The 23,558-nt window shown below is 38.7% G+C and overlaps 1 protein-coding gene across 1 annotated transcript in view; it reads left to right on the top strand.

The window, feature by feature from the left end:
* Nucleotides 1-23,558, top strand: part of LPP (LIM domain containing preferred translocation partner in lipoma) — a 664,090-nt gene that overhangs the window by 531,299 nt on the left and 109,233 nt on the right. Inside the window, exon 8 of the mRNA XM_052641648.1 lies at nt 16,042-16,211. Coding sequence (XP_052497608.1) covers nt 16,042-16,211 — 170 coding nt within the window. The remainder of the gene's footprint in view (nt 1-16,041; nt 16,212-23,558) is intronic.

Below are 23,558 nucleotides of genomic sequence, written 5' to 3'. Positions count from 1 at the left end.
TTGCATTTCAAGATGTCTGGCTCTAGGTGAGTGATCACATCATTGTGGTTATCTGGGTCATGAAGATCTTTTTAGTATAGCTCTTCTGTGTATTCTTGGCACCTCTTTTTAATATCTTCTGCTTCTGTTAGGTCCATACCATCTCTGTCCTTATTGAGCCCATCTTTGCATGAAATGTTTCCTTGGTATCTCTAATTTTCTTGAAGAGATCTCTAGTCTTTCCCATTCTGTTGTTTTCCTCTATTTCTTTGCATAGATTGCTGAGGAAGGCTTTCTTATCTCTCCTTGCTATTCTTTGGAACTCTGCATTCATATGGGTATATCTTTCCTTTTCTCCTTTTCCTTTCACTTATCTTCTTTTTCAGCTATTTGTAAGGCCTCCTCAGACAACCATTTTGCCTTTTTGCATTTCTTTTTCCTGGGGATGGTCTTGATCACTGCCTCCTGTACAATGTAACAAACCTCCGTCCATAGCTCTTCAGGCACTCTTGTCTATCAGATCTAATCCCTTGAGTCTATTTCTCACTTCTACTGTATAATCATAAGGGATTTGATTTAGGTCATACATGAATGGTCTAGTGGTTTTCCCTACTTTCCTCAACTTAAGTCTGAATTTGGCAATAAGGAGTTCATGATCTGAGCCACAGTCCACTCCCAGTCTTATTTTTGCTGACTGTATAGAGCTTGTCCATCTTTGGCTGCAAAGAATATAATCAATCTGATTTTGGTGTTGGCCATCTGGTGATGTCCATGTGTAGAGTCTTCTCTTGTGTTGTTGGAAGAAGGTGTTTCCTATGACCAGTGTGTTCTCCTGGCAAAACTCTGTTAGCCTTTGCCCTGCTTCTTTTTGTAGTCCAAGGCTAAATTGGCCTATTATTCCAGGTATCTCTTGACTTCCTAGTTTGCATTCCAGTCCCCTGTAGTGAAAAGGACATTTTTGGGGGGTATTACTTCTATAAGGTATTGTAAGGTCTTCATAGAAACATTCATCTTCAGCTTCTTCAGCATTACTGGTTGTGGCATTTGCCTTGGAAATGATCAGAGATCATTTTGTTGTTTTTTGAGATGGCAGTCAAGAACTACATTTCAGACTCTTTTGTTGACTGTGAGGGCTACTCCATTTCTTCTAAGGGATTCTTGCCCACAGTAGTAGATATAATGGTCATCTGAGTTAAATTCACGTGTTCCAGAAGAGTAGAGAAGAGTGGAGAAATAACTCCAGAAAGAATGAAGAGACAGACCCAAAGCAAAAACAACACCCAGTTGTGGAGGTGACTGGTGATGGAAGTTAAGTCCAATCCAGTAAAGAGCAATATTGCATAGAAACCTGGAATGTTAGGTCCATGAATCAAGGTAAATTGGAAGTGGTCAAACAGGAGATGGCAAAAGTAAACATCAGCATTTTAGGAGTCTGTGAACTAAAATGGCCTGGAATAGGTGAATTTAACTCAGATGACTTTTATGCTAATGTTTTTCAACTGCTTTTCTGTTCCAGTTTCACTGTATCCCATGGACAACAACTTATTTTAATGTTTTTCTTTAACAGAGATCTTCCCTGTCTTTAAGATATACCATCACTTCCAATTGTACCACCTGGACCAAGCTAAATTATTCCTCAGCATTCACACCTTTCAAATATTTATAGACCACCATCATGGCACTCCTCAGTCATCCTTTAGCCTCGTCATATTTACATATATAACTTCTCTAATCTTATTGTACAAGTCAGTCTCTCCAGTCTTTTCATACACTGTTCTTTCTCTCTAATGCTTCCAAGAGAACAGTTTGAGAATATTCCAGATGGGAAAAAATAACCCCAACATGTTGTAACAAGGGGAAGAAAAACACACTGGATAGATGAAAGGAGCAATCTATAGGTTAATTCGTATTATGGCCACAAATATGTGCACAGTTTTGTTTCAGAAATAAAGCAAGCTGTATTTGTTGTAACTTCTTTGAACTTAACAGAATGCTGATAATGCCAAGCTGTGTTGACAGTCCAAATTTTTGCTAAAGACCTTCAACTTTTCACTCCCCTTGTGTGGTATCTCTTGCCCGAGATAGAACTACAAATGGAAGTATATAAACAGGAGCTGATACAAGAACCCACGACTGAGCTTATCTGGTTTTGTGCAGTTTCTGTGGATTTACTTGGTGTCTGGGATCTCCCTATACTCGCCTTGCTAAGGGAGAGCCCTTAACTTATCTCACTAGATATTAGATGCTTGGGTATTAGTTATTCCATAAAAATTAAGAGTTTACTGAATATGATAATCTAAAAATGGAAACTACATTATTACAAGAGGAATCACCCAGAAATATTCTGCTGACATAAACAGAACATGCCTATTGCCTGGTTTTCTTATATTTTGTTTGTTTATAGCTTTTATAGTTTTTCAACAAATTTGGGGTCTTGAAAAGCTATCCAAATATTATCATTGAGCTTCTTCTCCTTACCCTCAGGCAGACTTAATCTAATTTCAATTTTCATATTCACCTTATAAAATTCATCTTAGAATGAAAAACTGAAGACTAGGAAGGTGCTTAGAAAAACACTTCAAATCACTTGATTCAGTGTATTCATTTTATAGCAAGAGCTAGAAAGTATTCAATATATGCCTCGGCCAGGTACATTAAGGAAATGTTCCAGTATTGCTCAGACTCTCATATCAACGTGTTCTTTCAGTCCCCACCAAATCCTTCCTGGAGAACTTTCTGTGCCTTTCTTGTGCTGTTGTTCCATGATCTCACAGGGCCACAAGCTTCTACCAGATAGATGTGTGATTTCTTGCTCTGTTCTTTTTATAAAATATTGCACTGCACCTCAGACATGACGATAGCCAGTGGGATTTATTAGGATGGAATTTAAGCTTTTCTACCTTTAAACCCAGTGATTGTGCCATTTTGAAGGTGGCAAAGGAGGGTGACTATTTCTTCTCTCACACCAAGCAAGGTTGTGAAGGGACTTGTTCTCTGAATGAAAGAAGAGAGGGGGTAAAGTAGGAACCTTGTCATGTTTTATTCAGATGTTAACAAAGAAAGTTGAGAAGTGTGTTTCCTTAAATTTGACACCATTTTTATCCCAAACATTTTGGGCAAGTGTTAGCAGACAATTGTGCAAGCTGTTTGAGACAGAGGAATTTTTCCAGGAGCGTAATCTCAGCAGGAAGTATTACCTAAGAGTAATGCACTAATCACTTTCAATCTTGCGTGCTTTCACATACTGTGTGCACATGTGTTAGTATCTGTTCCTAAGACATCACTTCAGCGCCCGGAGAGCTCAGTGTTGCTATGCAAGTGCTAGAGATGGAATCCATGCCTACTGCAGTTTAGCAACGAGGATTTTACAGACACGCAAGGGCAAAAATGGCCTAAAGATCTAAGACTTAGTGCCTTGGTCTCCCTCTGAGCTCTGATGTAGCATCATGTGTCAAATATTCATGGCATCCCTCTGCCCGCTCCACTGGGAAAATAATGGCACAGCCAGCATTTCCAAGAAGCTTAGCTCCTCAAAATCTATATACTCACATCCAATACTGCATTCCATCTTGTAGTTTTGCATAGGAATTCCTCAAAATATGATCCCCGGATACAAGCCCCAGATATATAAATATTTTATGCTATATTGTGCATGTGATTTGCATTAATATTTATAACAAAATTTCTTTTACAGTGATATAGTTTGAAGGAGTTCGTTATATTTTGTTTGCACTTATAGCTTTATATAATATATATATATATATTCCTCCCAGTAACACTTTGAGTCACTGAGTTGCTTGCCCAAAGTCACAGATTATATATATATATATATATATATATATATATATATATAGTAGAACCAGGACTAGAACTCAGTTCTGACCACAAACCTGCTACTTATTTCACTCAAATGGTTTTTAGCCTAATATTAACAAATGAAATAAAAGTGGAAGCCAATCAAGTGACTATTGAATACATTAACTCCAGTGGACAGATGGATTCAGACCAGCTTTGTTTAAACAGGAACCAGAAACTGACCTTCTTTTACCAAATGGTACCTCAGCAGAACCCAGCACCCCACATCTTGCTGCTGCTTTTTTTTTTTTTTTTCCATTTTCAGAGCATTTAGATGTGCAAATCCAAAGTATAACAGGTGTTTCAGACAGAAGTCGAGTGGTTGTGCTGGTTCAGAGAGTAATGGCGTTACCCTTGTTCTGGAATCATGTAGGAGTCATCCTCGTGGACACCATATTTTATTTACAATGAAACTTTACCTTATGCTCAGGCCACAGCACCTACTAGTGGAAAGAAGCTAATATTTGATGCAGACACTGGGAAATAATTTCACGCAATATAAGTGCATGTTCCCTGGTAGCTCAACGGTAAAGAATCCACCTGCCAATGCAGGAGACTCAGGTTCAGTTCCTGGGTTAAGATCTCTTGGAAAAGGAAATGGTTACCCACTCCAGTATTCTTTCCTGGAGAATTCCCATGGACAGTGGAGCCTGGAGGGCTAGAGTCCATGGGGTCACAAAGAATGGACAGGACAGTGACTAAACAACAATAAACAACAACAAGTGCACTGTGCTGAGAGCCTGAAGGCCTGGATTCAGGTCTCACCTTCGCTATTGATTTGCTATAGGATCTTAATCAAGGCACTCTCTCTGTCTGAGCCTTTGCTTTTTCATCTGTAAATGAGGTTGGACTGAATGGTTTCTAAGTTTTCATGTACTATTGCATTTTAGGATTTTTAAAATCCTTTAACAATGTATAATGATCATTTTAGCACTAAGTAGAAAATCTAAAACCCCCAAGTAAGACTGAATGGCTTTCCTGGGACGTAGTATCAGGTGAAAATATCACCCATCTCTAGGCCCATCACCAGGCTTGCAGGTTATGTGGTCCAGCAAGATTACTAGGACTTGGGGGTAGATGAAGTGGGGTTAACCCAGCTCTGTTATCTACCTATCAAGTTATACACAACATCATTCCTAGGTTAACTTGTTAAAAGAAGATAATTGTCTTCTCTGGCCTTTAGTTATTACAAGATTCAAATAAGAACACGGAAATGAAGAAGTTTTATGTGAGCTTGCAGGATTTCTTTCAATCTTCATATACTGAAAATCTAAAAGAAGGAGCCTTAATTATAGGGTTCATTTTGCTCTTTTTGGTAGCACTGAGTGAGAAAGTACATTTACGATTATAAACCCATATATAAATATAAGGAGTGCTTCTTATTTAATAATATTGTAAAGAGAATATTATGGCTGTTGTTAGATATTGAAATACAGTAGCTTCAGGAACACTCAATGGTAGATTTGCTCTCAAATAACCAAAAATTCATGTGGAGATTTTCCACCTATAAAACTACAAAGTAACATGGCACACTTAAAGATTTTTTAGCGTTGAGTAGAGCCTGAGGGAAAGGCAAATTTTCATGATAGATACCATAGAGCACATTTTAATCTTAAGTCAAAAATAATCATTGCAGTCACAGCTTTTTCACTGTACTAATAAACATTGATTTTTTTCCTGTTAACAGATCAATCATGAAATGAATTTTAAATATAGAACAACAGATTAAAATTAAGAATCAGACTATGAAAATGCCTAAGTGTAACAATTAACTTGAAATAATGCTTTAGCCAAAATAGATACTAATATTCCTATTAGGAATTTTGTAAGGCTTATGCAAACTTACATCTGCCAGGCCAGAATTTTCAAATCCTAAAGCCAAAAGCCAGGTTAGAGGAGGAGTTTAGTGGGTTTTAAGTCCAGACTGACTGAGTCCCAGTTCCAGATTCAATAGTTAGCTCTGTGGCCTAGGGCAAGTTACCTTATCACCCTAGGCTGCCATCTCTTATACTCTAATCAACATAATGGGAGGACCTATATCATGAGCGGAGAAGGCAGTGGCACCCCACTCCAGTACTCTTGCCTGGAAAATCCCATGGACGGAGGAGCCTGGTAGGCTCCAGTCCATGGGGTCGCTAAGAGTCGGACACGACTGAGTGACTTCACTTTCGCTTTTCACTTTCATGCATTGGAGAAGGAAATGGCAACCCACTCCAGTATTCTTGCCTGGAGAATCCCAGGGACGGGGGAGCCTGGTGGCCTGCCATCTCTGGGGGTCGCACAGAGTCAGACACGACTGAAACAACTTGGCAGCAGCAGCAGCAGCATATCATGAGGGTGTTGGAAGGATTACTTGAGATAAAATATTTAAATCCTTAAAACAGTGCTTGGCAAATAAGTGCTGAATAAATCTTGACGATTATCATCATTCTGGGGTCCACAAACTTTTTCAAGTTTGGGATTGAATTTCTAGCACTAAATTATACTAGTATCACATTGGTAAACATCTTATAACTGCCTCAGAGATGCAACTGCCTCTTACCCTCACGTGGACCACTATCTTCAGAGAAGGATTCAGAGCATCCACCTCTGGTCCTCTTCATTTAAAGTTGTTCTCTGCCTCCTGTAGTTGGAGGGAAAAAGAAGCAAGGCCTGTACTCGGCACTTTGTAGCTGTTCCTGTCATTCAACTTGGTGACCAGATAGTCAAGGCAGTCATTGTCATGGCCTTTTTTAAAAATTTGTTTAATTGAAGTATAGTTGATTTCCAATGTTGTGTTAATTTCTGCTATACAACAATGATTCAGTTCTCTCTATATATATATACACACACACACATACACACACACATAAACACACACATATTTATAGTATATTTATGTATATATTACATTCTTTCCCATCATGGTTTATCATAGGATGCTGAGTACAGTTCTCTGTGCTATACAATAGGACCTTGTTGTTTATCATTCCTTTTTATGGAGCCTGAGTAAAGGTAACCACTGTCACAGGACTTAGAACACAATAGCAACTCAGTAAGTTTATCTGTTGACGGGTTGAAAGAATAACTGGATAGATGACACAACTACTTATTTTAAAAATAAGGGACTTCAGGCTCAGAGAATTTAGGAAACTTGTTTAGGCTCCCATAGCTAGCTAGTGAGTAACAAGGCAAGACTTGCAGTTCTGTCTGATTGCCTTTATACCACGGAATACCTAATTTTGTTCAAAGGGCACCAGGTATTGTATCCCAAATTGCAAAGCAGTGTTGTTTTTTGTTTTGCTTTTGTTGTGTTGTCTGGTTTTCATTTGTGTTTGTGCTTCTCCTCCTGAGACTGGAAGTTGTTGTCAGAAGGTGATTGTCCTTACCGCCGTGCCTGTGCATATTAGTTTAGTGAAGGTTAGAACCAGGGTCAGAGAAGGCAATGGCATCCCACTCCAGGACTCTTGCCTGGAAAATCCCATGGGTGGAGGAGCCTGGTGGGCTGCAGTCCATGGGGTCGCTAAGAGTTGCACATGACTGAGCGACTTCGCTTTCACTTTGCACTTTCATGCGTTGGAGAAGGAAATGGCAACCCACTCCAGTGTTCTTGCCTGGAGAATCCCAGGGATGGGGGAGCCTGGTGGGCTACCGTCTGTGGGGTCGCACAGAGTCTGACACGACTGAAGCGACTTAGCAGCAGCAGCAGCAGCAGAACCTGGGTGGCTGGTGGCCAACTCACTCCCTCTGCAATTTCCTAGGATGTAGCTCCTGAGGGCCAGGACTTCGGTCCCAAACCTCACCACTTTCTAAGAATACTCTGGATAAACTCCGCTTTGTGGAACACATGAACACGTGGTTTCCTTTAGGACAAAGGTCCCCAACCTCTCTGCACATTAGCATCATGATATCAGTCCCCACTCCAGACCAAATGAATCAGAATGTGTTTAAGTGGAGTATGGCCATCTGTATTATTTTTAAAATGTACCTGGTGGGAAGCCAGAGTTTGAGGTTCAACATTTCAGGCTCTTCTCTGAAGGATCCTTACCTCTACTGATTTCCGCATATGTAGCCAACCCTGACGCTAAGCTCTCCTGAGGCTTGAGGGATAGGAAATGTAATGCTCTACTGGCTTCCTTTTTTTCCCTGAGAGTGAGAATAGATCCTGCTCCTCAGCAATGCTGAAAACATCACAGATATGATTGCATAATGCAGTGTGTTCCTAGAAAACCGTGTGCTGATTAAAAAGATGGGCTTTAGAAATCTAATCTGATTCCCATCCCAGTCTCACCTCATTTCTACCTTTGAGACCTCGACCAAGTGACTTAACCCCAGGTTTCTTATCTATAAAATAACAATAAAGAAAGGTTGATGGCACTAAGTAAGATAATGTATATAGAATACTTAATGCAGTGTCTGCCCCAGAGGACGAAATACAGTAGTTTTCTTTTGTGTCTTTGTTATGCTTCCTTGCGATGCGATATATTTATTTTAGTGAAACATGCTTGTTTTTGCAGCCCTATGTGGGATTCCCCCTCCCAATTTACCTCCTTACCTGAAGGTCCAACCTAAGCAAATATGTGAATGTGAAAGTTGCTCAGTTGTGTCTGACTTTAGCGACCACATGGACTATACAGTCCATGGAATGCTCCAGGCCAGAATATTGGAGTGTGTAGCCTTTCCCCTCTCCTGGGGATCTTCTGAACCCAGGGATCGAACCCAGGTCTCCCATATCACAGGCAGAATTTTTTTACCAGCTGAGCCACCAGGGAAGCCCAGGAATACTGAAGTGAGTAGCCTATCCCTTCTCCAGCGGATCTTCCCGATCCAAGAGTCGAACCGCGGTCTCCTGCATTGCAGGTGGATTCTTTACCAGCTGAGCTACCAGGGAAGCCCAAGCAAATAGGTATCTGTAAACAAATCACCTCATGGTTAGACTTTGTAATGGCTTTTACTAGTAAGTCACCAGGTTCTCCATCTCATCAGATTTGTTACCCAGGCCTTTGTTTACCCATTCCTGAACCATTCTTTCTGATGAATTTGGGGAACCTATTTTGTTTTCTTGTTACTTAGCTTAATTTCTAATTTTGTACTAAAATGCTTTTTATTGTGTCTCCTTCCAAAAGCTTATGTATTTACCACTGGTTCTAGTGCTATCATGGTCATTGCTCCTTTTCATGTTGTCCATGCATGTGTGTGTATGAGAGAGAGAACAGGGAAGAGAGAGAAGAGCCATCAGCCCTCTGCTTCTCCTCTCCATCCAGGTGCCCATCGAATCTGCAAGCTGTCTCTGCAAGGACCATTTAAGCAATAACAGTGAAGTAGTATAATTATTTACACACAAGCAGTGACAAAGTTAGATGTGTCCTCAGCCCAGCTTTTAATACATGATAAGGATTTCAGGATTCACAGAGCTAACTAGCGCTGACAATAGGAGACTGGATATTGGTACATTATTTAAGAGTAGAGTCCAAAACAATAGTCTCAGTTTGAGGTATGATGTATGGAATGTGATATCACACCTTAAATGGCTTTTTGTTGACATTCTTTGTGTGTTTTGTATTTTCCGAGGCCATATAGCAGTGCCATATGTTAAATTTATTTACAGCACAAAAGAAGCCTGTTCTGTAGGTGGGCTTATATTTAATATATGTGAACTGCTTTCTCTGGCTTAATGCTGGCAAATTATTTTATGGTAACTTAGCTGATTCTCTTCATGTATGTTATCAATGGATGGAAAGCCACTAACAACTCTTCAGTCTAAGACATAAAGAGACAGCATTAGGGAAATTAATTCATGAAAAGTAAGATATATTATGATGCCACAGAAAATTCTCTAATTTTTTCAGCCAACTCATGGTTAATAGTCTGTTCCCTAACTGTCTTACATGCAGATGAAGTATTTGGGCAATAGCTATCAGCTGTTATCCTGACAAGCAATAGAAAAACATGCACCCCTTGGAACAGTAGCATGACTTGCCTGAACATTGTAATCACCTGGAGAGCTTTTAAAAAGTCTAATCCTAAGACACCCCAACTCAGTCCAAGGAAATCAGAACCTCTGGAGCTGGGACTCAGAGATCAGTGGTTTTTTGTTTTGTTTTGTTTTTTTTTTTTTAATTCTCCAGATTATTTCAACATACTAGCAAGGTTGAGAATCATTGTCCTAGGACTTAAGCAGTTTACAAAAACAGATTGTCTATTATTACACGCATTAATACTACATGGCTCCATAAAGTAAAAGCTGTGCTGAATAAAGTGCCATCATCCTAGAACCTTCAGTGAATGGCATATGGACCTGTCACATGAAGAGTGCAAACTTGTTCTGTGATCTTTTTGTACCTTCAGTGGAAGATAATTTCTGAATAGGTTTAACAGAAGCTGTACTTTACGAAGATAACTACAGTGGGTACACAGAGGATAAAATGAAGCAAGCTTTCTTTTAGGAATAACTTGCTATCATTTCACTACCCTGGTATAACCGTATTGATTCAACTTTTGGAACAGGACTTTGTTCAGAATATATTTTAGAAGGTACTTAGTAAGAAAGCTGATGCATCACACAGTTGGCATATAGAGTTTCATTATAATATTTAAAGATAGAATATTAATTTTGCTTATGCCTGAAATTTCTAAGTCAGTTAGCAAGGATGATATGAAGACAAATGTGACCTGGCTTTATGTCTGCATAAATATACTAGTTTACTTTTTCTTTTTTAATTTTTTATTTATTCTTTTTGTGAGTGCCACATGGCATGCAGTATCTTATTAATAGTTTCCAGGCCCGGGATCAAAACCTCACCCCGGGAAGTAGAAGTGGAGTCTTAACCACTGGACTGCCAGGGAAGTCTCTGTACTAATACACATTTGATGCTGAATAAGGCTTCAGTCTGGGAGTATGTTAACTTCTTTTGCCATGGTACCAATTCTCAAAAGTACTGTGGATATTTTCAGTCTCACCTCGGAAACAAGGAGGGTTTGCATAACGTGGTCTATGATCTAGTTTATTAATTCTGTACTTGTCACAAGGACATCATTTTTAAATGAAATTGTGTTTTCATATTGTGCAGGAAATAAATTCACATGACAAGAAGAGAAAGCTGAAACCATTAAAAAAGAAAACCCAGATCCCACTAGTTTACCTCCCTAGTTTAACTAGATTTGCCTGTAATGTCATTCTGTACCCATGCCATTCCTAAAGTGACTTTTTCAAAAACTAAACTTCTAGACTTAGCTCAAGTGGTTCAGTTCAGTTCAGTTCAGTCACTCAGTCACGTCCAACTCTTTGCAACCCCATGAACCCCAGCACGCCAGGCCTCCCTGTCCATCACCAACTCCTGGAGTTTACCCAAACTCATGTCCATTGAGTCAGTGATGCCATCTAACCATCTCATCTTCTGTCATCGCCTTCTCTTCCTGCCTTTAATCTTTCCCAACATCAGGGTCTTTTCAAATGAGCTCAAGCGGTAAGACTACCATAAAGCCTTCCCATTCCCTGTTGTTTTTAGTTGCTAAGTCATGTTCGACTCTTAAGCAATCCCATGGGCTATAGCCCACCAGGCTCCCCTATCCATGGGATTTCCCAGGCAAGAATACTGGAGTGTGTTGCCATTTCCTTCTTCAGTGGATCTTCGTGGTCCAGGGATCGAACTTAGATTGGCAGGCAGATTCTTTGTTACTGAGCCACCAGGGAAGCCCTCTTCACATTTGTAAGAGGGAGTAAATCAGAGAAAGCAGAACAACCAAGAATTCATTGCAATGGCCCATGAAAGATAACAAGCCCAATGTGGTCAGCAGACATGTGAGGGAAAAGAAGCATTTCAGAGATTTTGCAGAGATTGTGATAGTTGCTGGGGTAAGGGAGATAAAGGGGGAGTGGTGGGAAGAATCTCCGACTGGCTCCATGGTCGATATAAAGCCATATGTACAACAAACAAAAATACAGGGACACTTTTTTATTCGTTCAAGCATCTCAATTCACTGACAGAATTCTCCCCAGGATGTCTAACCCTCTGCCATTAGGTTACTATGCTGAGCTTTGCCAATAAGCTCCTCTCACCAGCCTTGGGGCTGATCTTGACCCTTAACTTCCCATTGGCCCCTAATCAATTATGTTTCCTTCATGCTCTGATGCCTCCAAGTCTGGTACCATTCCCCTGGTTTTTCTCCTTTAAAAGCACTGAGATACTTCTCTCTAAGATTGGCAGCAAGATCATGGGATGCTTTTAATGATGTGTAGCACCAGCCCCCTCTAGGAGCAAGGATGAACTATGCTAGAGTAACTTTCTTTCCATTGTGAATGCCTCCATAAAAGGCATAGTTTGTAAATTTTTGTTAATACAAAAAGGGAACACTTGGGCACCTTTTCCGTCCTGCTGATGTGTAGTGCTATTTTTAATTTTTGTTCTCCGCTCTTTCTGTGCCTGTGATTTTAAAGGTGCCAGACTGACTGCCCTCCAGCCTGGTGTCCCCAGTTTCTCCCAAGAACAGGAAAAGTACAGGAAGCACCCGTGCTGGTCATGTCTGGGTCTAGCATATTAGCCTGACCCACTCTGGAAGAATATTCTCCAAAATATAAAGGAGAAGACTGTTCCTTGTGAACACAGTCCATCTGCTTTCATAGCTGAGAGGACAAAACCTTGTTGTCCTGCCAGGACAAAACCTTGTTGTTCTGCCACCCAGCCACTGCAGAGGTTTTGGATCCAGGAAGCCTAGCCACTCATCCCCTCTTGTGGAAAAACTTGAATGTTTTTCTTTCTTCCATCGCTACTTGTCACAATTCCATCCTTTAAGGTTGGACTTAAATGCCTCTTTCTCCACAAAACCTTTCCTGAGCCCTCTCAGGTGTAGTGTTCCTTCCACATCTCCAAAGCACTTTCTCAGATGATACCACATTTTGTCATGTGATTGTAGGATGTATATAGTCTTGCAATTAATGTGAAAGGCAGTGACGTGGTCTAATTCCTTTCCTGGCATCATACAGATTTTCTGCTGTGTGCTAAGTCACTTCAGTCACGTCCAGCTCTTTGTGACCCTGTGAACTGTAGCCTGCCAGGTTCCTCTATCCATGGGATTCTCCAGGCAAGAATACTGGAGTGGGTTGTCATTTCCTTCTCCAGCATAAAGATTATAGAACTGGACAAAAAGTGAATAGCTTAAGGAATGCCTATTAAATACAGTGAGAATTCCAAAGCTTATCTGACCTTCATCCTGACCTTCAGGGCTCTGTTCTGACCTTTCCCGTTAATCAGTGATTGAAATTTTCCCCTAGATCCTCATCGGTAGCTCTCAAATTCTCTATAAACCATGTAAGCTCAGGCCTTTGGATTCCAGATTTGACACTTTGGGCAACCATGCTCTGGAATCATAATTGCTACCTCTACCTGCCTCATCAACCACTATGACTAACAGTCAATAACATTTGACCAGAACAAATTTTTTTCCAAACTGTGGTCTACAGATCACTGGTAGTCCCTGATGGAGTATCAAGAAGTCCAGTTTGGTGTCTACAAAAGGGAAGAGTAGTAAATAATTATTTTGTTGATTTGCATTTAATGAATATAAAATGTAAAATTATAATATTCACAGGAATCCAATATGATTTAATGAATCGTCACATTCTTTTTTTTTAATTTAAATTTATTTATTTTAATTGGAGGCTAATTACTTTACAATATTGTATTGGTTCTGCCACAAATCAACATGAATCCACAACGGACGTACACATGTTCCCCATCCTGAACCCCCCTCCCACCTCCCTCCCTGTACCATCCCTCCGGGTCATCCCAGTGCACCAGCCCCAAGGATCCTATATCAAACCTGGACTGGTGTAATGAATCATCACGTTCTTAATGATTGCATATGTACCACGAAACCTGTGTGGATTGGTGGTGTTTAACTGATGTTCACTAACAGTGCCATTCGGCTCACAGTATTTTCATATTAGTATTTTTTTCCTGTGGCTGCTAAATCTACATTTTAAAAGGATTATTATTATTTCATTACACTATTTGTTCACTTTTCCAGACTAGATCAGTGATTTGAATGATTCTTTTAAAGTGGAAAAAATAGTCATAAAGATAATACCATAAAGATCAGTTCAGCTAAATATTAAAAATGTGTTAGTGAACACGATGCTAGTATAAATACTGGAAATGAATCTATATACACTGGAGTGAATGTGATTACTTTGCACAAGCAGTTGAGAAAAACATTTTTGAAAGCCGTGATTATGATGTAATTTTTTAAATTATATTTTATGCACTGCTGATCCATTCACCTGCAATTTCCAGTATGTTCTTTGTAATAAAATATTATCAGATAGTGGCATAAAGTCTCAAGACTTTTAGCATCCTTTTCAAACATAGTATAGTGAACTTTCTAGTAAAGCAGTTGAGGTTTTTTTTTTTTCTGAATTCACAACAGTGGTGCCATATGGTAGTCCTAGCTTTGTTACTGAAGGGAATGACAGTCTAAAATTTTAAAGTACTTTCCTAAGGTTATACATCTTATAATAAAAACAGATACAAGTTCACTCTTTGATATAAATTTGTTAATCAAGCCACACAGTTTATTAAAGTGTATCAAATGTCAAGAATACGATATCAAGACTTCAAAAAAATATCAAGTGCTGAAGAGTTTGACATTTTTTTCAGCATTTAATGTTTCTTATTCTTTAGGAGGAATATGTTCTATAGTTGGGTCTATTCTTTAGGGGGAAAATGTTCTAAAGTTTGGTCTATACTTAAATTCTGCAACAAAATATATTAATACTTCCCAGGACCAATGCAACCAGAGGAAGTTAGAAACACCTTTGCCTCTTTTCTCCTGAGTTGAAATGTTTAACCCCCATCCCTTTTAGGTGTTAACTGGTAGTCAATCCAATGTGATGGAGCACTGAAAGAGTCTTTAGTAAGAGATTTATCCATAGTGTCAGCTCTGTGTGCGATCCTGATGCACAGAACCAAGCAGAGGCAAGATAGCAGAGCGGTTAGGACCGTCAACACTGAAGTTAGGCTGCTTGGGTTAGAAGGTAGTTAACCACTCTTGTAACGCAGTTTCCTCATCTGTAAGGTAAGGATAGCAATAGTACTTGCCATATAACTTATTGTGAATATGAAGTGAGTTAATATATATAAAGCACCAAGAAAAGCACTAGGTTTGCTAAAGCTTATTTGTAAAAGTCTGTCGATTCTTGCTGACATTTCCAATGAACTTGTAATAACCTGTTAAGACTTTTTGCCTTCATAGAAATAAAGAATAAGAAGGGGAAAATGAATGTGACTGTGGCCTCTGGCTTAAGATTTCCAAAATGAAGTCAGTTATGGATATAGACTGTAGCCAGCACAATGCCTTTCATTTTTTTTAATTACATTTTAATGTTCTAGTTAAAAACTTAATGCAGTTTTTTTCTCAAGCTAAACACGATGTCCATATGTGGTCAGGAGCCCCAGGAATCAATGTATTATGCTGAAAATGTACAGAGCACTGGGCTGGACAATGACAGTCACAACCATGAGGGACTCAGAACCCTACAGTCTGTGGAACTGTGGCAGGATTAAGGGATAGTCAAACTGTAAGCAGATTTAGAGGCAACGCTGAGTTGTAATATCTTAAAGGGTGTCAAGTGTAAGAAATGAGACGTATTTCTTGAGGCCTTAAAAGACAGAACTGGGACTATTGGGTAACAGTGAGGAAGCATTCCAGCTCAGTATGAGAAAAAGCGATCAGTGCTGTCCGGAAATAAAAGAGACTAGTTTTGTTTTTAATCTGCCTGTCACTAAGGACTGGATGCAGAGGCTTTGCAACCCAGGCTTTTGTAGAAGGAGCTGAAGTTCGAGTCTGGACCCAGTTTCCTCACAGTCTAACTGGTAGCTCCAAGGAGAAAGAATCCTGTGCTTTCCACTCCCACCATCCTTAGTCGAGTTCCTCTTATGTTTCTGTGCGAGATCAGAGGCAGAGCATTGGCCTCTCCATCAGAAGACCTGCATTCTACGTGGTCACTTCCCGTGGAACCTCGTCTAAGAGAGCCAGCTCCTCAGCTGGTTTGTAAGATCCCCTTGGTGCTGGCCTCGTGGTGGCTGCCATGGTCCCTGTGAGCTTGATGGTGATGGCAGTGGTGGTGACCCTGTTGCTGCTGCTCACTTGACAGCTGTACTGTATCGCCCATGGTGTCCTCTTCAGAAGAACTGAAGGTGTTCTTTACCGTCAATCCCTCTTCTCTTCCAGGCCGCTGTGCTCGCTGTGGCGAAAACGTAGTTGGGGAAGGGACTGGATGCACTGCCATGGATCAGGTCTTCCACGTGGATTGTTTCACCTGCATCATCTGTAACAACAAGCTCCGAGGGCAGCCCTTCTACGCGGTGGAGAAGAAAGCCTACTGCGAGCCCTGCTACATTGTAAGTTCAGCTTCGGTCCTTGGGTAATTTACTAGAATGACTTCTATGGCAAAATATCGATCACTCCAGATCAAATGTAGCCCTCGGGTCTTTGCTTCTGATTAGATTTCAAACTGTGCTAGTGTATAGATTGGCATATCTTAATTTTTATCCTTATGTCCCTTGTTCATTTGAGGTCAAAAGGTGCATTGGCTGGGGCTACCATTCAGTTAGTGGTCTGCCAGGAAGATCAGCACCCTGGGGCTTATAAGCATATATGTACAAGCTAACACGTTCCCCCTTGAAGCATCAGGTTTCCCAAGTAGCAGAGTCACACCTCTGATTATTAAGCCTCACTCTATATTTGATGTCATATTTGTAGAGAAACATGTTGCAGGGCCTTGGGAATTGTAAGTACTCTTTCAAACTCCTGGGGTGATTGAAGCAGCTTCTTTCTACCCAGAATTTCTCTTACCTGTCATTGTTATGTAATCCTCTAAGTTGTATCCAACTCTTTTGGGACCCCATGGACTGAAGCCCCACCAGGCTCCGCTGTCCATGGGTTTTCCCAGGCATGAATACTAGAGTGGGTTGCAATTTCCTCATTTCCTTCTCCAGGGGATCTTCCCGACCCAGGAATCAAATCCATGTCTCCTGCATTAGCAGGTGAATTCTTTACCACTGAGCCACCAGGGAACCCTTAGCCTGTCATACCTAGCAAATTTCCAGTGATGCAATTAGATAAACTATTGATATCTTAGAGCACCTTAAAGGAAAATAGTTGTGCTGTTTCCTTTCCTTAAATTCACAATTGTGTTTTAATAACATAGTTGAGTGACTATAAAATACTTGGCCCATTATCTTAGCTGTTTGCCAGGCTACTTAAATCTACACATTAAGCTGTCTTCTGATAGAGCAGTTTGGTAAATGAACATAAACTTTTAAAATCTAAAGTAAATTTCCTTGCCATCCTTCTTCATGATTTTCTCTCTCTGTTGAATGCTTATCAGTGGAAAAAGTAGTGCTTTTTTGCAAACCCACACAAGAGGCATGATTTGGCCTTCAGCCCCCACAGCATTTCAACATAAGAGAAACCTCGGGTGCAAGGTATTAGAAGCTATACATAGCTTGGCGGAGCCCCAAGGTTCACGTTTATTGCAGAAGTTTCTGGCCTCATTGGGATTTTCCCATTATCTGACAGCTCTAACTCATTGCAGCCCTGGAATCTGTAGCACAGATCTGAAATCTCTTTGAGATTAAGATTTTGCAAGATGAAATATTGTTTTGCATCTCTCCAGTTCCATTTTATCTCATTTTCCTCCCTAAAGGCAACTTAGTCACATATAGCATCATTATAGTGCCACACAATGTTGGAGCTGGAAAAAAAACTTAAGATCATTTGTCTAACTCCTCTCTTTAGAAGTGAGAATACAGAGAGGAAAAAAATGACTTATGTCATTTTATTAGTGTCAGAGCTGAGTGGTTTACACTAGTCTCATATTCAGTGCAGACACAATAAGGCTTTAGTTTATCCAGAATATAAATACAAACACAGTGATACCCCATTGATTTGGAAGGAACAATTACATATCAGGAAAAGTCTAGTGAACAAAATCTACATCTTTAAGAAATAAGAATGTTTAAAATATCACTGTTAAAAATCTCTGTTGAAAGAGAAAATTGCAAAATCCCCTGTAAAAAAGTAGTGTGGATTGTCATTCACAATGATCTAGGGCCACAGTGAAATTATTTATTGCAGTGGGCTCTGTGGCAATGTCAGCAGAGCTCCCAGAAGCACCTATGGCTGTTTGTCCATACACTAAATGACTACATAATACTGGTTTTTTTGTAGTTCTCGTGTCTATTTTTCACCCTTTTTTGGAGTGCGCTGTGGATTCTCACTGCTCCAGCGGCTGCCTGCTTTAGTTTTCATCCCTTGCTAGTTAGGAATCACATGGACAATATTGGGAAACAGCATAACACAGTATGAAGAGCATGGGTTTGAATTTGGTTACAGCACTTAAACCCGTATCTCCTCGGGAAAGTTGCTTGATCTTTCTAAGCCTGTTTTTTCATATATAATGGTGATTATTGCAGGATTTTTCCCAAGACTTACAAATGTGAAATGTGGCAATTCTTGTAAAGCACACTGGGCTGGCTCAGGGAACAGTAGTGGGATGAATATTGCTCTGAAATTAAGTTTGATAAAATTTCTGGCCTATTTAGCACTTTTGAAAAGTGAGCACCTAACGTGCAGTGAGATGCATCACGCTTGGAAATCTCAGACACACTCCTCTCCCATTTTTAAATGCTTTGCTTACTCTCCAAAGTGTGTAGTAAAACTGAAGAAAGTCTGAGATGGCTAATATGGGCTTTTCCTCTGGTAGACTAAGGTTTCTGCCTCGATTTCAGGCATAGCAGCTCAGTGATTCTTGAGGATGTGTTTCCTTCAGCTTGGTTGCCTGTTACTATAGTATGCGCGTGACAGTGAACACTGGGTGATATTTAATCACATCCTTGGAAAAAGTGAATGAATTCAAATAACGGAAATTCTTACCATCCTTTTTGACTTCATTCCCTCTGAGGAAACTTCAATCAGGATTTTTCTTTAATGAGATCTATCCGTGGTGACTCTAAATGTAATTTAATTTTTATCAGAATTCAGTTAAGCTTTACTCAAAGACCCTTGTTTGATATTGATTTCAGAGTTCAGCACAGCACTCAAGCCCTCAGATGGATGTTTTAGCATTTTAATTTCTTCTGAAATTTCAAAAGACCAGTAAGCTGCAACACTAAAAATGTAGAGTTCTCTTCAGCGGGATGGTGGGGGAGCTGGGAAGATAAAATGAAATGCTTGTTTTGAAGATGGAGTTTGTATGAAGGAGGACCATAGGGCTGTGTGTATCTCTCTTGGAGCCAAAGCCCTTAGAACAGGAAGCACCAGCAATGTCATTCATTCAACTGCCTCTTGTTCCATTAGTGGAAAGGAGATGTCTGAAAAATCTCCTGTACAGAATGGAGAAAGCCTATCGCTGAGCCTCAGTCTGTGCCTTGTGTTGTTATTATTGATGGAGTCAGAATAATGAAAATAGTGGTTTTGTTAGATAATTATTCCTGTGTAAGAACCACCCTGTTTGATGTTCTGAGTTCAGGAAGGAGACTAGTCTAAAATAATTTAATTTATTCTTGCCTAAATTAGTTATCAATTATTTACATAATTTAGGTAAAAATACACCAGTGATGGCTTTATGTTTGATACAATGATTATTTATATTTTCCAATGATTTCTTAAATTCTTAATTCTTACATGTATATAGTTGTAATTAAACAAATTTGATTCATTAAGGCACTGTAATCCTCTTTACTAATTTTATACATGCTTTCTTTTGTATTTTCTATTGATTAATTTAATATGAATATGTATATAGCTTTCCTTTGTTAATAATTTCCATTTTAGCTTTTTATTTGTTTAGTTTTAAATTATGTTTACATACTACATATTAAAGACATTTGCCACTAGAAGGATATTGGGTATTTTCCAATCTTTTAGTATTGTATATAACATACCTATAAATAACTGAGTAAAATGTTTTATGTGATTTTATTTTGAATTACTTTCTAAACGTAAATCCTTTGATTCATGTTACCAAGTTTACAGCAATTTGGAGAACTTTTACTAGATTTCTTTAGGAAGATTTTTTTCCAATTTTCAGAACTGGGAGCAATAACGAGACCAAATATTAAACTATAACCTCTATCCGCTATTGAAGAGGTTTGTTTACATTTGTTTTGAACCAACTCAATAGGTACATTATGTAATGGTTTTTAATTTGAGTTTTTATAATTAGCAAAATCAATGAGATTCTTTTCTACTTTGATGATAGGTCTCTTAAATCTTAGTTTTGGTTATTCTAGTGGATTTATATAAATAAACAGATTAAAATTAAGAGCACTAAGCTTCCTAGGGAAGAAAAGTAGTATAAATAAGTATGCATGGTTCTAGTCCTTGCTCTCCTGGTGTGATGTTAGCAAGGTAATTTAATTTCTGAGTACCAGTATCCTCATCTATTAAAGGGAGGTAATAATTTCTTCCTGGTCTTCAAAAGGAAGGGGTGAATACGTGTAATATTTTGTACATCATGAAGAAGTGGTTTACTAATATAAGGGCTTGATCTGATTAATAATATTATTATTGTTGCTTTTTCCCTTAGCTTAATTTGATAGAATTTAGAAATCCTCTAAGTTTGGGATAATTTCATAGCTGCAGTTGCTATGGAAATATTGAAATAAATAGATGTCATAGAAAGAGCATGAGGACAGATATGAGAAGAAGAAGTTCATGTTTTGCTTAAGAAGATTTTTGTGTTGGCATAGGCAGCAGCTGTGCCTCCCACTTATGTGGCCTTCTGCCCTTAGTGAGGCAGGTTTACTCCTAAGTACAGATTTATAAAAGAGTTGCTGTGTTTTTAGCATTGCCAAAGAGGCTGGACCTAGAGACCTAGTGCATCAGAGATTCTCAGCAAGCCTGTTTATGAAATGGCAGCCAAGGATCGTTCCCTACAGGGCTCTTACTCACAGTGGATGGAATCCAGCCCTTAACTCTCCAGCAGTGGAAGTTAGTACAGACATTTTTATTACAGTTACAATCTAAGTGATTAAAAGACCTCAGGAACTCGGAGGCCAACTCCACAGGAGACTAAACACTTGAAAGTTCCTGAATTTGACGCATTAGTGGCCAACACACACTTGCCTTTTGCTCTCTCTGTCACTAAATGGCTACGGACAAAACATTCTAAGTTTTCAAGCTACATTAAGCTACAGGTTTTGTACCTCCACAGGGAACTTGTCCTTTTATGTGCTCAACTCCTCCTAATAAAATGTTTTAAAAGCAGTTATGGCCTGTGCTTTATGTGGGTATTAGGAAAGGACCTGAGAGTTTAGACTAAACTTGAAAAATTCACATGAACTTCCTTTCTTTTAATTACCCATCTCTGCTCTCTCATCTTCCTCTCCCTCTCTCCCTCTCTCTCTCTCTCTCACACACACACACAAATGCACGCATGCACACACACACATTCACACACACACACACACACTTACTTCTTAATGTTACATCATCCCTCAGGCACCGTCCCAGGAAGGAGAAAAATGGTTCAAGCAAGAGGAGAATTTGTCAAGTATACTCTTGAGAGATTTAACCATGTTAACTACTATGAATAGTTATCTCTTCCATTTGCACAGGCCCTTGCATTTTATAATGCTCCTGAGCCTCTTTAACTGTACCTTACCATACCTATTAGAACCTTGTGAAACAGACAAGGGGGAGATCCTTTGTCCTGTTTACAGTGGTTTTGATGTTTTCAAAGTAATAGCCAAAATGAAGACTAGGGAACAGATCTAGCTTGCATTTTATCGCTGGATCCATACCGCCACCTGAAACGAGTGTTCAGCTTTCTAAAAATATATAAATACAGCCCCCTGGGATTATAGACTTAAAATCTCCATGATTTTTATTGATGACCACATGAATTATATCTTCCAGTACTACAGAACCTGAAAGTCTAAACTTCTACCAATATAAAATTGCTGCCCCTCACTTTCTTGAGCATTTACTTTTTGCTGTCTTTGAAATGCCTTGAGTCTTAAGGCAAAAGCCTCTTCTTATGGTTAAAAATAATACACAAGTAACTGATGTTTGTGTGGTGCTTTAACTTTTTCAAGCACTTTTATCTCATGTCATACTCTCATGATCTTTGAAAGTAGATACAATTATTATTGTATTTATTCCCAGTAGTAATAAATTGAGTTTTAGAAAACCTTGGTTTGCTTAGTTCCATAGAGCATGAGTGTCAAGGCCAGGACTTAACTCTGGCTTTTGATTCTCAAATCCAATTCTTCTCACATATCCAACAAATAATTGTAAATCTTACTTACTATTACTATATTTCCTTTTTCCTTATTAATTTTTCTCTATTACCACATTGAGCTCAGACTATTTTTTCTTATGGTAGTAATTCTTAAAAAAAGAACAATGAAACCTCAGTTTTTAAGTATTATTTGCTTATTAGAGAAAAATTGGAAAATATTTTAAAAGGTATATAGTTCTCCTGTCTAAATGTTTTAACAGTTTACATTTTACCACGTATTTCTTTTCCATTTCAGTGTTATCTGAGTATGGACATATGTTTGTAAATGTAACCACACAGCTATTGGGTTGGTCAAAAAGCTTGTTTGGGGTTTTCTGTAACAACTTACAGAAAAAATCTGTATGAACCTTTTGGCCAACCCAATATATAAATATTTACACATACACACAAACACAATGAGGTCATACTAATTCATAACTTGCTTTTATTACTTAATAGTATATCAAACATTGTCTTCCTTAGAAATAGCTTTTAAATATTCCATGGACACTCAAAAAGAGTATTTATGTACATGCCCTTTGCTGAAAAAGTGACTCAGAGAAATATTCCAGCAGATAAATAAATTAATCAAAACATGTGTGGGAAATCCACAGCAAATAAAATGGTAATAAGCCATGAACCAATAAAACTAATAGTTAAAAATAAAGAGATTAGAAAAGATGTGATGGCAAATTCAGACCAAAGGAAAATAACATTAATTACCTACTAACTATAATATTAATAGCAAAGTATAGTTTTAGGACAAAACCATCAAACAAGCCAAAAAACATTTTGTTAAGTCAGAGTTCCCAAAGAACAACTTGAGCCTTTATTCAGTAAACAGCATTACATTGAAATATATAATATAAGAATATTGATGAAATATGGCCTCAAAATGGTAAAACCATAGTCTCTATAAAACTTTAGCACAATTCTTATAGTCTCTGACAAACTAATTACAGAAGTTGAGTAATATGATTGAGCCAATCCATACAACCAAAGAGGTTGTATCTTCTTTCCAGATCTTCATGGAAGACTTAGAAAAGCATCATGTTATAGTCTAAAAGGAAAATGGAAATGTTCATATTTTGGCTGGCAGAGTTGTACACACTAGTATAGTTAAGATAAGAAATCTATAAAAGGATAAACAAACACACTCTTGGATTAGAAAATTCTTAGAAAGTAGTGATAATGATAACCCTGAATGACAAAGGAGGGTGCAGTGCAGCCAAAGTTGAATTCTATGTTAAGTTAGGATCTTTCACTGCAACAAGAAAGAGTGCAAATATATGAACCTAAAAAGCTCGAAATGGACAACAAAGTCAATCCAAAGGGAGAAAGGATCACTTGAAGTAAAGGCAGTTATCAATACACTGAAAAATATTAGAATGTTTAGGTCCAGGAGATTATTCTTTGAAAAACACAACAAAAGAAACATCCAGTGAAGATACTCCAGAAAAAA

Source organism: Budorcas taxicolor, chromosome 1, assembly GCF_023091745.1.
Source record: "Budorcas taxicolor isolate Tak-1 chromosome 1, Takin1.1, whole genome shotgun sequence".
Taxonomy (NCBI): domain Eukaryota; kingdom Metazoa; phylum Chordata; class Mammalia; order Artiodactyla; family Bovidae; genus Budorcas; species Budorcas taxicolor.
This window is presented reverse-complemented; position numbering and strand designations above follow the sequence as displayed.